Genomic DNA, 14,400 nt, shown 5'->3' with positions numbered 1-14,400 from the left:
GAATTGTGGGAAGCTCGAGAAACTAGGTCTCCGTGAAATTGGTCCCACTTCCTACTTGCCAACGTCATAGAATAAGCCAAAATTTTGAGTGACGCTAGCCTTATATTTAACCATAGTGCTTCTAACAGGAGTTCTTTAAAAGTGCTTTTGCATGATCATGTCTTATTGAAAAGATGTTATTCTTAATTGCATCACTTCCTATATTGTAAATTTAGAGGAGATTAGAAAAGGAGAAGAAAATTTTTGCATTCATATGAATTAATTCCTAAATATTTTTCACATCTTGTCAAACTAATGGCCTTTTTAAAATTCATTTTATATATAGAGAAAAAAAATTTTAATTATTTATTTTAATTCTTTCAATATTCTAGAGTTAAACTAATTACTAAATCAATAGTAACTTGAGCTTATAAATACTCCTCCTTTGGGACTGGACTATACTCAAGAAGCACAACCAAAAACAAGCTCCAATGGAGATGTGCAAAAGCCCCCTCACAACTCAAGTAAAGCCCTAAACTGCTTTTATTTTCTCTTCATTTTCTCACATTTTTCCTTCACATTCTTACCGTCCAAACACACCACCACCCAACAGATACAGTTCATATGGTTGAAACCCATAAAAAAATTGCTAATCTCACACAACCCATTGTTTCTTTTTACTGTTTGCAGGTAATTTCAGTGTTAGTTGCGGTGGTTTTGTTGCTGAGTGTAAGCAGAGGTGAGTGCAGAAAAGGAAGAATTTTGGAGGCTCTGGAGTATTCAGCCATAAGTTGCAGAGCACACAGCGCTTCACTGGTGGATTTCGGAGGAGTTGGTGACGGGCAAACGTTGAACACGAAGGCGTTTCAAGATGCAGTGAGTGAGTTGAGCAAGTATGGATCGGAGGGCGGAGCTCAGCTGTATGTTCCTGCCGGAAAATGGTTAACCGGCAGCTTCAGCCTCACCAGCCACTTCACTCTCTTTCTCCATAGAGATGCTGTTCTTCTTGCTTCTCAAGTCTCTCACCTCCACTTCCTTTTTTATTTATTTATTTATTTTTATTCTTTATATTTTCCTTTTTATTTTTTGTTATGGTGAATAAAAATTGGCAATTGTGAATTAATCAACTGGTAGGATATAAGCCAATGGCCGGTGATCAAACCATTACCATCGTACGGTCGAGGACGAGACGCAGCAGCAGGAAGATACACCAGTCTCATATTCGGCACAAACCTCACTGATGTCATTATTACTGGTAATTAACGTAATTTTAAAAATAAAATATTGGATTTTTTTTCTTTTTTTGTTAATATTAATTATAACTAAAGTGGGGCCCATGTGGTATCAGGTGACAATGGGACGATCGACGGCCAGGGTGGTCTGTGGTGGCAGCGATTCCATGGGGGCAAACTCAAGTACACCCGACCGTACCTGATCGAGCTCATGTACTCTGCTGATATTCAGATTTCTAATCTGACGCTCCTCAACTCGCCTTCATGGAACGTTCATCCTGTCTACAGCAGGTGATCATTTCCCATGACTCACCCTTTTGTTTTTCTGCAGCTCATCTGCATCAAGTTTCAAGCTTCCTCACTGAGCTGTCCACGTGGCAAACTTGAGTTGGCTCGATGAGTAATTTTATTTATTTTTTATTGCAGAAATATTCTTATTCAAGGTATTACGATCCTTGCGCCTGTAAGATCACCAAACACCGATGGAATCAATCCAGGTTCGTCCATTGCCTGATCTTAAATTCACAGCCGCAGGATCAGATGACTTTAACATCAAACCATTAGTACCAATGAACCAACCCGTTAGCCAGTTGATTAGCTGACTTCCAATTTTCAAACCATCAAAGGGCTTAACATAACGTGTTACCCATTTGATTAGATGACTTCAAACCATCCAAGGATCAAATGTTGTCTAAACCCGATTAGACCTTTCCCCAATCCATCAACCCACAAAATACCCGGCCCATTCAGTCTGACCGCTAAACCTGATTGGTGGCTAGGATCATTCTAACTTAAAATTTGATTCTATTTTGATTTCACATTCAGATTCTTGCACAAACACAAGGATTGAAGACTGCTACATTGTATCTGGAGATGACTGCGTGGCAGTTAAAAGCGGTTGGGATGAGTATGGCATAGCTTACGGTATGCCCACAAAACAGTTGGTGATCAGACGGCTCACATGCATTTCACCCTACAGTGCTGTGATTGCATTAGGGAGTGAGATGTCGGGTGGGATCCAAGACGTCAGGGCCGAAGACATTGTGGCCATCAATTCGGAATCTGGGATCAGGATCAAGACTGGCATAGGGAGAGGAGGCTATGTGAAAGACATATATGTAAGAGGAATGACTATGAAGACTATGAAATGGGCCTTCTGGATGACTGGGAACTATGGGTCTCATGCAGACAATCACTATGACCCAAAGGCATTTCCAGTGATTCAAGGAATCAATTACAGAGACATGGTGGCTGAGAATGTGTCAATGGCAGCTAGACTAGAGGGAATTCCCAGTGACCCATTCACCGGAATCTGCATTTCTAACGTCACAATTCATTTAGCCGCAAAAGCGAAGAAAGTACCTTGGACATGCACTGATGTCGAGGGGATCTCAAGCGGCGTCACGCCTACACCATGCAGCACGTTGCCTGATCAGGGTCCAGAGAAGACATCTTTATGCAATTTTCCTGCAGAGAGTTTGCCAATAGATACAGTAGAGTTACAGAAGTGTTCTTACGCAATAAATTATTATCCGTGAATTTCTTCGATGTGTACCACAGTGATAACAATCTATGTACTTTTTTCATGTCATTTACCTTAAAGCAAAGAACTCGGTATTCTCTCGAAAATTCTATGTAAGGAGTCATGCCAAAGGATCAACCAAAGAAAAAGATTGTCAAGGCTTAAGTTCACAGAACCAATATTACAAATCATTACAAGTTCCATCACGAACAATGATTAGAAAAGATGATGGGATCAGTCTAGGAAACTGAAACAAATTGTTTGGAAATTATTCATGTCATACTTTATACTTCAAAACCTGGAAACATACGGGGAGCAATGATACAACTTTGCATTGCAGAATCTCTTCGCTGCACTACTAGTTTCTAGCACTAAACTCTGCTCCTAGGCCAACTATGACACAAAGGAAGAAGATCCTGCACCAAAAAGAAAATGGAGTCTATGAATATTATGCTGAGAAACCCTGCAAATGGTTCTGCCTCAGCTTCTTCATCAGCCTTTGAATATTACGAACACTGAAAGAAGAGAAATTAAGTGTGAAAGCTCTTACGAGGACATGTTCTAAGTAAAATCCCACCATCTCCAAAGCATGATTCACCATTTTTTTTTCTAGGGAGATTATGATGGTTTCATATATAGCATTCATGGAAATCATAGCCATAGCCTACCTTTTCTGGTGTTTACAACAACATGATCACATACTTCTCAATGAACTGGTGGGTCTGGATTGAATTTTACGGATTCCCTCCAGATGAGTTCTTTGATATTCTCTTCAGTAAATGATGGTTGCTCAAAATCAAAAACAAAAGGCCTTGGACAAACGGGCTCCTCATTGATATCATGAAGAGGTGCCAAGTATGGATGACACAGTGCCCCTTCAACTGCAAACAAAAGGAAAAAATGAGCATAAATAAGCACATAGAACTCCAATAATAAGAGTACTATAATTTAAGAAATTTTTCCCAAAGATCTAAAACCAACACCATAATACTATTGCTCTTCCCGACTAGAGATTTCCTTAATGAGAATTCAAACATTTTTTTTTAAATAAAGTTTGATAAATTCTATTATTGTCATTGGTTGCTTTTAACCCATAAACACTTCTCATAATTTCCTAAAGTTGTATCATTAATGCCAAAGAATTCCTGAATTTGGAATTGGTCACTATGTTATAAGCCATAAGATAAATATGCAGAACTTACCTGTAATGCGCCTGTTTGGATCAAATACAAGCATTTTTTCTAGCAAATCAATAGCTCCAGGAGACATATTAGGAAATCTAGCCTGAAATTGTTGTCTCGGGTATTGTGGTAGCTGCCTAACATATCTTCGGGCATTATCACTTCGAAGAAACCCAAGGCTAGAGTCATCAGGTGAACCTATAAGCTTTTCAAGGAAAAAGAAAAACAAAGCAAGTATCAGAATTGAACCAAATGCTATAAGAGAAACAGAAACTTCACCTTCCAACAATGCCACCACCAGTTCTCAGTTTCTATACAGTCAAGCACAACAAAGCCCAAAAGTTGAAGTACTTTCCTAATAAATAATAAAAGGAAGTGGGGAGGGAAGGGAGAGTTTGCAATTCCAAAATCATCTTCCCCCTTATCTCTAATATCCATTTGCCCAAGATGATTTCCTGTTTCTCTTATTCTACACTAATCACCTGTAGATCTCCAACCTAAATTTTGATATCCCAGGTTCAAATTTCAGGCTTGTGTAATTGCCAACATTGGTCATACAGCTATGGGTAAAGAAAAATGGGATCTCACTGAGTCTAGCTGACAGGTGAAAAGAGCAAGCACAGGACCACTGAGCAACAGACAGAAGGTATGAAAGAGTCAAGAAAGTTGGGGTAACCAAGATTCTGAAAGCAAAGTGGACTTTGAAGCAAAATAGCATCTAAGTGTATTCCTTACTGCAGTGAGCAGAAATGACAAAATAAGGGTGCCCCATAAAAGATGGTGAGAACACTTTGGTAATGGATAACACCAGCAGCAAAGGTGTTCTACAGTATTCAATTGAAAAAAAATGTCAGACAGTAGGTTTAACTCAGAGGTTTTCATAAAGCATACCTCTGTGATAAGTCTCAGCTGATGGACATAATCTCTGCCAGGAAACAGAGGTTGCCTTGTCATGATTTCTCCGAGGATACAACCCACTGACCAAATATCAATTGCCGCAGTGTATTCTGAACAATTAAGGAGCAATTCTGGTGCACGATACCATCGGGTAACAACATACTCAGTCATGAAGTCTGTTTCAGATGTCGTCCTTGCAAGTCCAAAATCCCCAATCTTAAGATCACAATTTGCATTCAGAAGCAAATTACTCGGCTTCAAATCACGATGCAAGACATTTGCTGAGTGTACATATTTAAGTCCTCGTAACACCTGATACAGGAAGTACTGCAGAGAGTAGAATTGGAGTGTCATTGACATCTCAGTTCGGTATCATAGAAATCATACAGAAAAGATGTTATATTTGCACTTACAAAAATCCCACAGTAAATTCAACAAATTAAATTATAAATAGATATTTCTCAACATGAAGAGGGGTGGTAAAATTTAAATTTTTAGGACTGGCAACTAAACCAAAAATATGAGTAGATAGGATATAACATGAGAAATTGAGCATGAGTGTGCTATGTTTCTTAACTCTTTTCTTTGATATCATGATCTTTATCTTCATAAATGTATCAGAAAATGAGTTGATAAAACTGATCTTGAAAACTTTCACCATGCAACAGTCCAATGGTGATAGTACTCTAGTAATTAGTAGTACCAATACAAGGTAATTGTAGAATTGCTTTATTAATGAGTTGCAGGCATCAAAATCCTGGACTAATTCTATGGAGGCAATGGGCTGAAATAGTAAACATGAGCAATGAAAATTCAAAGTGATTTGTTGCAATGATATAGATAAAGTGCTCCAATAAAAGTTTGTGGTGCCAAACCCGGCAGTGGTCATCATTCAGTGGTTGGTTGGAACGTATTATCTGATGCAGATCAGTGTCCATCAATTCATAAACAATGTAGACATCATTGAAGTTCTCCCTCTTAGGTGGCCGTATGATGTCTTTCAAGACAATAACCTGCAAAGGATAAGAACTGATAGTAAATACATTATTCCACCAGGAGGAACATAAAAAATCCTAGAACCTGAGTCCAACAAACGAATCAAAGTAACTAAAGCCGATAAGAAGAATTAGTGAATTGTCATAAGACTATAGTCACAAAAACAAAGTATTCTGATGGTTTCAAAACTTAGAAAAAACCAAGTCTCATGCAGGAGACAAAAACATTTAAAAGGATGTCAGTGTCATGCCTGAGAATGAAGCCCAAATGTGAGCCTACACAAGCTTGGGCTAGGGTCAGTTCAGGCTTCGGGCCAGATCTTTTATACCCCTAGATACACTCAAGTTGGAAACCTCCAACATTAAACAATCATGGATTAAAATATTGCAGGATAGGGGAAAGATCTCTGTTGTTACGTTGGAATTCAATCAACAAAATAGAACCTTGTCTGAATTATAATTTCAGTCCATGTTTACCGCTTAAAGTGGCAGTGAAATCTTATAGTACCTAGGGAGAAGGGTCACAAAATCCCAAATACAACCCCAATACAACAAGGTACAATAGCTTATTCCGACCATTAAGAGCATAGGACAAATACTGTTTCTGCTCTACCCCCCTAGGGTATTCCAAATTTCATTCTAATAACAATATGCTGCCTTTGCAAATCTAAGATCTGAGGTCACTAGTACTCTTATTGTAAGGAGCTAACCCATCTTCCTTTCTCCACTAAGATTTGAAGCCTAGATACCTTTTCCATGGTTTATCAATTTATGTAGCTCAAATTACTCAATATGATGTTTCCCTAAATATTATGATGCCAGGTGTTTTGCTTTATAACAAACGCATGAGCATTCACCATACTTGTGTGTTTCTGTATTAATAGACAAGGAAAAACCAGTAAATATTTACAAAAGGATGGGCAAGGTCATAGAGTTCCATCCTAGCAAAAAAAAAGGAAACAGTTTTCTCTTTTTGCCAACTCCACAGCCCACACAACATATTTCATCAAACTCTTATGAAAATCTAACTTATATCACATTTATGATACTGGTCAGATAAATCATCTCTAAAACCGTTTCTAATCTATTGATCTGGATAGCTTGCTCACATCTACTATGGAGGAAAAAAGGTAAAAAAAGATATAAGCAATTGGCTAAGAAGAAAACAATTATTAGAGCAAAACACAATCATCTTGCCAAACAAAGACAGTAAAACTATAGAAGCAATAATTGGCCCAAGGTATGGAGGAACCAAAACTTACATTTTCATGATCCATGTGGCGAAGAAGCTTAATTTCCCGTAATGTCCGCTTGGCATCTATCCTATTATCAAATGCATTACCAATCTTCTTAATGGCAACTTCCTCCCGTGTCTCTGAGTTCATCGCAGCGCTGAAGGAAAGGAAAAAAAACACATGTTTCCTTCACATTGTTGATAAAACAGAGAAATGAAGTCAATTAGATGAAATTGTGTAGCTTCTATTGTGCCCTTAAGCAGATCATCCATGTAATAAATGCTCATTAGTACCCCTCTTAACACTAAAATCCCATTATTCTCAATTCCTTTTCTACGAGTTTGTTAACTTCAATAGTCTCAGTAGTTTCTAGTTCTATAGTTACAGAGAAATATCCTAAAATTCTCACCTAAACCATAACATCAACATCTCACAGAATCAAGAAACCAGGATGCGGACCACAAGAAAAATCAAATTTTCTACAGAAACACGATCTTCAAAATTCACAAAAGCCCACTTCAATTTTGAAACGATAAGCAAAAGAACCCTCCACCAATAGAATATTCACAAAAATAGCCAAAACCACGAAAATTCCCACAGAGATTGAACGAGATCATGAGAACTCATAAGAACCCACTTAAATTCTCAACCCAGCCACCAAAAAAGCTCAAAGAAACAAATCTCCAAAAATCAAAACCATGAAAATCCAAGCAATAAAAATTTGAAAGAAAGAAAAAAAAGCTTAAACCCATAACAGTTCTTACCACACGATACCATAAGCACCACGACCCACAGGCCGAATTGGCGGCACGTACTTCCTAGAAACTTCGAAGAGGTTCCCATACACATTGTACTGAACATACCGTCCACCATGAGTCGACACTCCTCTGATATTCCCTTCAACTGAACCAGCGCTCGGCTCCATAGACATGTCCGAGAAAATCGACGCCTAATTCCACTCCCAAAACCCGAAACCCCGAAACGAGAACCACCCAAGAAGGATTAGCCCCTAATAGCAGAGCCACTCCCAATTTGGCGTAAGAGCTAAGTCCGTGGAGACCTTGGAAGCACAGCTGCTTGGCCTTTTTGACATTTCTTGGCCTTTTTCTAGAGAGAGAAAGGACTGTAGAGGAAGAAATAAAAAGATTTTATATGAATTTCCAGTGTGAAAGCGTGAACTTTAATGGAGAGGGCTTTTGAACTGGAAGTAGTTGGTTGAAAACCGTGAAGAAATGGACTTTCCCCTGTTTTTTTTTTTTGACAATTTTAAGATTTTATTTCGATTTTTAAGATTTCGAAAACTCTTTTTTAAGTTTAACAACATGTTTTTTTATTAATTATATTAAAAAATATATAACTTAAAAAAAATTATAAGATATAATTTGATATATATATATATATATATAAAGAAATTATTTAATATTTAATAAAAAAATTTATAATATCAATATTATTTTTTTAAAATTATTGCTTTAGCTTCAACTCTAATTTTTAACAATTTATTATTTAACCTTTTTTTTTTCCTTTTTGTGAATTAGGTATGGGGATTCATTGTGGATGATTGACGTTTCAATTTCATGCAATAAAAGTCCTAAGAGTGTTGTCTGCTCTATGAATTTGGTCAAATGATTCCTGGGCCCACATTAAGAAATTTGGGCCATGAGCCTTTTGGCATGGGCAGCCAATGATTCTAGTCTAAGATTGTGTGGTCAATGAGAAATTTGTAGCCCAGTTGCAGACTTTGACGAGAGGTTTAAGCTACCGTTTGGCACAAGGGAATTGCTAAGAAAATGAGGAGGAATCGATGTAAGATGAGTTTAAATGTTTGGAAAGTCTCGTCTCTTTATTCCTTGATTCATGAACAAAATAGCAAGTCATTGTCCATTTTAATACATGCTTTTTAGTTCTTTTTTCTCTATAATTTTTAACAATTTAACTCCTTTTTTTTTCTTTTATATTCTCACATTTTTTTAAACACTTTTGAGTGAATCTAAATTTGACCATTAAACTAAAAATACCAAAAATAAATAAATAAATAAATAAAAAGAGAGAAAAACTTGAAGGACATGTTTTGATTGTAAAAATAAAAATAATAAAAAATTATTTTCTATTTTATTATAAAAATAAATAAATATAATTAAAATTTTATATATTTTAAAATTATTTAATCTTTATATGAATTTAAAAAAATAAACCAAAATAATTTATTAACTTTAAATTTATTTTTTATTTTTTTTCCTTTCTCTTTTATATATATATATATAAAATAAGATAATCAAAGTGTAACAAAGAAACGAAAAAATCCGGAAACTATAGAATAAAATAATAAAGATGAAATCATATACATCATTGATTCTTCCTTTTCAACAAATACCAATTTTTGTTTTTGACTAAATACCGATTAAGTATTGCAAAGGACACAAACCAACAAACTTAAAAAACAATAATGTAAGCAATTATTTAAGGAGTGTGGATGACGTCAAAGGCATGGGCCCCATGAGATTGAAATAAATGGGATGGACCGTTGAGAAGATAATATCCAGAGTTATGAGGTGGGCCACTAGTGGGTGGTAGGGTACATTTAAGAACTTTAAGAACTTAATATTAATAGAATTTATTGTGAGCCTAGAGGAGTAATTGTATTTATTATGGAAGGCTATATTAATCACAAGACAAATTGAGCCGTGCATGAAAAGGAAGTCTCTTGGGGTCTGGTTTCAACTTTGAACCATTCCACAGCTGCTTGCAGCATTGACTTTCTCTCAGAGAGATGGCGTGCTATGAAAGGATTCATATTTCAACTCAAGAATGTTATGATTCCAATCCAATGTTATTTATTTCCATTTCAATGTTTAATAGAAATAAGAAAATAAATAAAAAAATTAATTAATTTTTTTTTTATTTTGAACAAACATTATTTAAAAATTTTCTTGTTGATTAAATATAAGATTTTAAAAAATAACATTTACTTAATAAATGAAATCATAAAAATATGAAGGTAAAATAATAATTTTAAAATATTATATCATTTAATTCCTCATCCCTAATTAACGAAGGGTATTTTCATTCCTATTGAAATCATTGTTTTCTCCATTTCCATTATCATTCATCCCAATGCAAAAATAAATGAAACCAATCTTGGCATTTACCAAATATCACGTTTCGATTTAACAGGAGCCCGAATCCTTAATTTAAAGAACCGAGCACTTACTCTATTCCTTCACCACACCCCCTATAAAAGGAGATTCATTTGCATTCTCCAGAGGGCAATAAATGAAATTCATTCATTACATACACCCACTCGAGCATGGCAAATGCATTCATTACATGCACCCACTCAAGAGCATGGCAAATGCAGCAGCTGTGTCCAACATTTACTCAGCACAGGCAACATGCCTGCATTTATCGCAGTTTAAGATCCCACAAAATAACAGCCATCTCAGAGTGAAATAGAAGTGTCATGGATCATGGGGCAAAGCTGCTTGATTGAATTTTTATAATATGCATTAGATTTATAACATGCATAGGAGGGTAACAAAAAAGGGTTGGGGGGGTGGTGGTGGTGTTAGAGATAAAGGAAGAAACACCTTGGCATTTTCTAGTGCTTACCATGTCAGTTTGCGGGGCGAGAAGAAGAAACTTCCTCCCAGCTCCCAGATCGATCTGATAAAAAAATGTCAACATGGTTAGGACCATTTGATCTGAGGACAACCACATACACAGAGTAAAAAAGAAACAAAACCCTCTTGCAAATAGTACAAACCCTTTCATATATATCATTAACATTACATTATAGGACACCATCCATGTATATACCAGTACAGAACTAGCATAATACAGCTTACAGGTTACAATGCATCGCAAACAAGAGTAAAATACCAATAAGATAACAGAAAACCCCATACCTAAACCCGTTTGTATATATATGATAGATTGTATCTTCATCGGGGTGATCTCAAAATTCGTGCCTGTGTGTTATCCTCGTGCATCGGACTTACTCTTAGATTACAGAGCAATGCATCACGACCAGTTAAAACCATCTGGAAGAAGCCATCCACATCCTTGGTAAGGAGATCTAGGCCTTCTGACAGTTTCTCCACACTCTTTCCTAAATCTGAAACAGAATTTTGGAACGTGCCATCTTCAGCAGGGCCTACACCATCCTGGACCATGGGATACAATTTATTGATACTTGTATCAACTGCTTCCAACTCTTTCAATACTGTAACTCTTCCACTGGAAAATATATTTCTAATTTCTACATTTACATTGGACTGCAAATCAGTAAAAGCTTCAGACCACAGGAATGTGTCAGCAACATGCAAATCTATCAACTTATTGGCAGATCCGGTGAAGGCAGCAGCAAAGACACTACAGACAAATACAGTTGCCACCCTAACTCCATACATGGCACGCATCAAGACTTTTCCCTTAGCTGAATTTTTAATCTTGGGGAGATTAATTGATTCAGCAAGACTGTCCAAGATGGTCAAACAGTTCTGAAGTTTGGGGTTCTTCGAACCAATATGCTGCCTCCAACTGTCAAGTGAAGAACGGGCTCGCACAAGCTGCTTCGGGGAAGCAGTATCCAAATTGCGCAAGACACACTGGAGCAAAAGATGACCTTGGTTGAGCCGTGAGAGCTCAGAGCTCAAAGCAATGCAAATATCAAGCAATTTCACACTGTTGTCCAGGTACACATCTATCCATTTATCATCCCAGTCACATACAGGGAGTTCAAGATCGGTAATAAGAATTTTTATGTCTTTATGGATTTCACAAAGCAACTCCATTGCTAATTTCATCCATGAACAGCTAAGCACATCTTCCGTGCCTTTTGGCTTAAGCTTTCTCAGCCTCTCTGCCAATGTGTTCTCGAAATCGTTTAACAGACTGAGAAGCCTTGGAGAGAGATAAGACCCCTTGGGTAATATCATGCGGAAAGGATTCCCAAAAGGGAAGGAAGGTCGGTGTGGTTCTTGGGGACGGCTCATTTTGATTAACTGCAGTGGTATAAAACAACAGAATTTTAAATCACATCAGTATAATAGGGAAACCATTTTCTGAGTCATTAGGGACTCATAAATTTGCAGTGGTGCTGTTTTGTAAACCCCCTACCATCATTTAAAATCCAAAAACACCAAAATAATAATTCCCCACCACGTCAGAAATAACCATTTACAAACTCAATGATGGAATTAAGCGGCCATTGTGAAAGTCTTTTTAAGATTGGTTTTTTCGAATTCAAGTATATACAAAATTATTTCCCAATATATGCATGCAGCAGCAGGAATTTAGGATTAGCTTCAGAAAACCCTCTACTGCATTCTTGAATTTAATAAAATACATACTGAAAATAATAATCATGTGCTCTTGACTCCACAGATGAATCAACAATGATATTATCACTTCCATAAGAATGATTTCAAAAACTATAGCCAGTTGCTGAAAATATGGGAAGAAAAAGAAAATACGGTTCTCAAAATCTTAAATTTTAAAATTTTCTACATTTAGGATCAGGGAATGAAAAAAGATTACCTAGCTAACATGATTAGATGAGTTGTTCATCTTTTGAACAACAAAAGATCAAAAAGCATATATTTTGTGGCAACCCAAAGTTTTTTTGCACTTCTGATACAGCTCTCATCAACAAATTAACCAAGAAAACACCATTCAAATAACTCAGATATAAAAATAAAAAAATAAAAAAGGGAAATAAAAATAATATCTTCAAATCACCGATTTTTCACCACAAACGTCTAAGGAAAACAAGCGGCCGCTCAAATAACCCTCCTATCTACGTTACGAATCCAGATCTCATCCCGAAACAACAAGATCCAAAACTTTCTTTGATTTTCTTCCATTTCTCACCGACAAAACAGAACTCAAACAAAACTCAACAAATCAAAAGCATCAGGTATACCTCACAGACCGAAAAAACAACCACATAGAAACCTAAACAATCAAATTCAACAAAATACCATAAACAAATAGAAAAAAATTAGCAAATCGGATTATATTCGAACCAAACCACTCACCTAATCGTTAGATCTTTAGATCAGCAACCGATTTACAAGAAAAGGAAACAAACTGCACAGATCCACAGATAAAACAACCCTAACGCTAACCCTACCTCTACCTTCCAAAAATCCACACAAAAAATGGATCTGACGAAAAGCGAAGAAAAATTGAACGAAGACTCTTACCAGATGAAGTAGTGATTATGATCGGAATTTTGAAGAGAAGTTTCAGAGAAGCGGGTAGATAGACAGCCTTCGTTGAAATCTTCTAAACGTGTGACTGTGAAGCTTCCTCCCTGTAGGTAAAGAGGAGGAAGTTGATGTGGTGACCTGTGGTTTTATGGAAAGTCGGTGGTGGGAGGACACGTGTGAGAAGATGAATGGGGCGACGGGATGGATGGATGGATTGAGTTGGCGCGGTGGCTTATTATATTAGTATGGGTCGGCGCACGGTGAATGGCGACTTGGTGCATAGAAGTATAATGTATTTGTGACACCAAGTCAATAATGTGTGCCGCTTTATGGTCGAGAATTGTGGGGAAATTTCTAGTAGAAGTCGGTGTAAGGACGAGGCGTGTGCTGTCCGTCCGATCAGATGTACGAATCACGAGGCTGTCACACGTATTAACTTCAAAAATAAAATAAAAAGCTATCTCTTACTTTTTTTTAAGTTTCTTGTAGTTTAAGAAAAGTGAATATTTAAAAAAAATGTAAATTTCATATTATTTTTCTTTTTTTTATTTGTTATGTTTTAGTTTTAATGAAAATTTACTTTAAATAAATATATTAAAAGCTTTTATTATATTTAAAAAAAGTTCCAATAAATTAATTTAAATGTGTTGATACACAACTAACAATATTTTTTTCTAATTAGCTTCCTCCAAGCGAACAACGAGCATACCTATAAGGTGTGTTTGGATGGTATTTTCGAATAAGCCTCTCTAAAACTTAAATTAGTTTTTTTTAAAAACGAGTTATGACTTTTTTAGAGAGTTTAGTTCGTAATTAATGCTTAATGGTCTTTTATTTTCATAGGGTTGTAATATTTTATGTGTTTATTTAATACTTAAAGTATTAATAATTAACCTTTCGAATAACAATTTTTTTATTTGAATTTATCCGTATATATTGATGATTACTCATAATATAATATATAGCAGTTCAATTTTTGCATAATGAATATCAACACTGTCCAAAGAGTCATTTGTCTATTTGATATTTGGATAGAAAATAGATTTATACCCGAATACAGGTCCATAAAATGGGTTTAAAGATGTGATAATGTTATAATTAATTTTGGACAAATTTTTATATTTTTTACTTTATTTAGGAGATAAAA

The 14,400-nt window shown here is 36.0% G+C and overlaps 3 protein-coding genes across 6 annotated transcripts; 1 reads left to right on the top strand and 2 right to left on the bottom strand.

Annotated features, from left to right (window-relative positions):
* Nucleotides 1-401: 401 nt before the first annotated feature.
* LOC117932187 (probable polygalacturonase) lies at nt 402-2,840 on the top strand. 2 transcript variants are annotated; one of them, XM_034853296.1, is made up of 6 exons: nt 402-503; nt 670-996; nt 1,114-1,234; nt 1,328-1,502; nt 1,638-1,708; nt 2,037-2,840. In XM_034853296.1, the coding sequence occupies exons 1-6, from the start codon at nt 471-473 to the stop codon at nt 2,747-2,749; spliced, it is 1,440 nt and encodes a 479-aa protein (XP_034709187.1). In that variant the 5' UTR covers nt 402-470; the 3' UTR covers nt 2,750-2,840. The 2 variants fall into 2 exon arrangements, with proteins under 2 accessions (XP_034709187.1, XP_034709186.1); XM_034853295.1 differs by lacking the exon at nt 402-503 and having other exon boundaries at nt 589-996.
* A 29-nt stretch (nt 2,841-2,869) lies between these two features.
* LOC117932188 (mitogen-activated protein kinase homolog MMK2-like) lies at nt 2,870-8,183 on the bottom strand. Of its 2 annotated transcripts, none has more exons than XM_034853298.1 (7): nt 7,806-8,183; nt 7,069-7,198; nt 5,687-5,824; nt 4,806-5,138; nt 3,936-4,119; nt 3,402-3,614; nt 2,870-3,248 (listed from the first exon to the last, which is right to left on the bottom strand). In XM_034853298.1, the coding sequence occupies exons 1-6, from the start codon at nt 7,970-7,972 to the stop codon at nt 3,439-3,441; spliced, it is 1,128 nt and encodes a 375-aa protein (XP_034709189.1). In that variant the 5' UTR covers nt 7,973-8,183; the 3' UTR covers nt 2,870-3,248; nt 3,402-3,438. The 2 variants fall into 2 exon arrangements, with proteins under 2 accessions (XP_034709189.1, XP_034709190.1); XM_034853299.1 differs by having other exon boundaries at nt 2,870-3,149.
* Nucleotides 8,184-10,794: 2,611 nt separating this feature from the next.
* On the bottom strand, nt 10,795-13,425 carry LOC117932324 (protein BPS1, chloroplastic-like). Of its 2 annotated transcripts, none has more exons than XM_034853528.1 (2): nt 13,248-13,425; nt 10,795-12,044 (listed from the first exon to the last, which is right to left on the bottom strand). In XM_034853528.1, exon 2 carries the CDS (start codon nt 12,033-12,035, stop codon nt 10,983-10,985), a length of 1,053 nt encoding a protein of 350 aa, XP_034709419.1. In that variant the 5' UTR covers nt 12,036-12,044; nt 13,248-13,425; the 3' UTR covers nt 10,795-10,982. The 2 variants fall into 2 exon arrangements, with proteins under 2 accessions (XP_034709419.1, XP_034709420.1); XM_034853529.1 differs by lacking the exon at nt 13,248-13,425 and adding an exon at nt 13,080-13,241.
* Between the last annotated feature and the right edge of the window lie 975 nt (nt 13,426-14,400).

The sequence above is a fragment of the Vitis riparia genome, chromosome 15 (genome assembly GCF_004353265.1).
Source record: "Vitis riparia cultivar Riparia Gloire de Montpellier isolate 1030 chromosome 15, EGFV_Vit.rip_1.0, whole genome shotgun sequence".
In the NCBI taxonomy this organism is placed as follows: domain Eukaryota; kingdom Viridiplantae; phylum Streptophyta; class Magnoliopsida; order Vitales; family Vitaceae; genus Vitis; species Vitis riparia.
The sequence above is the reverse complement of the archived record's forward strand: the minus strand, read 5'-3'. Positions and strand labels throughout refer to the sequence as shown.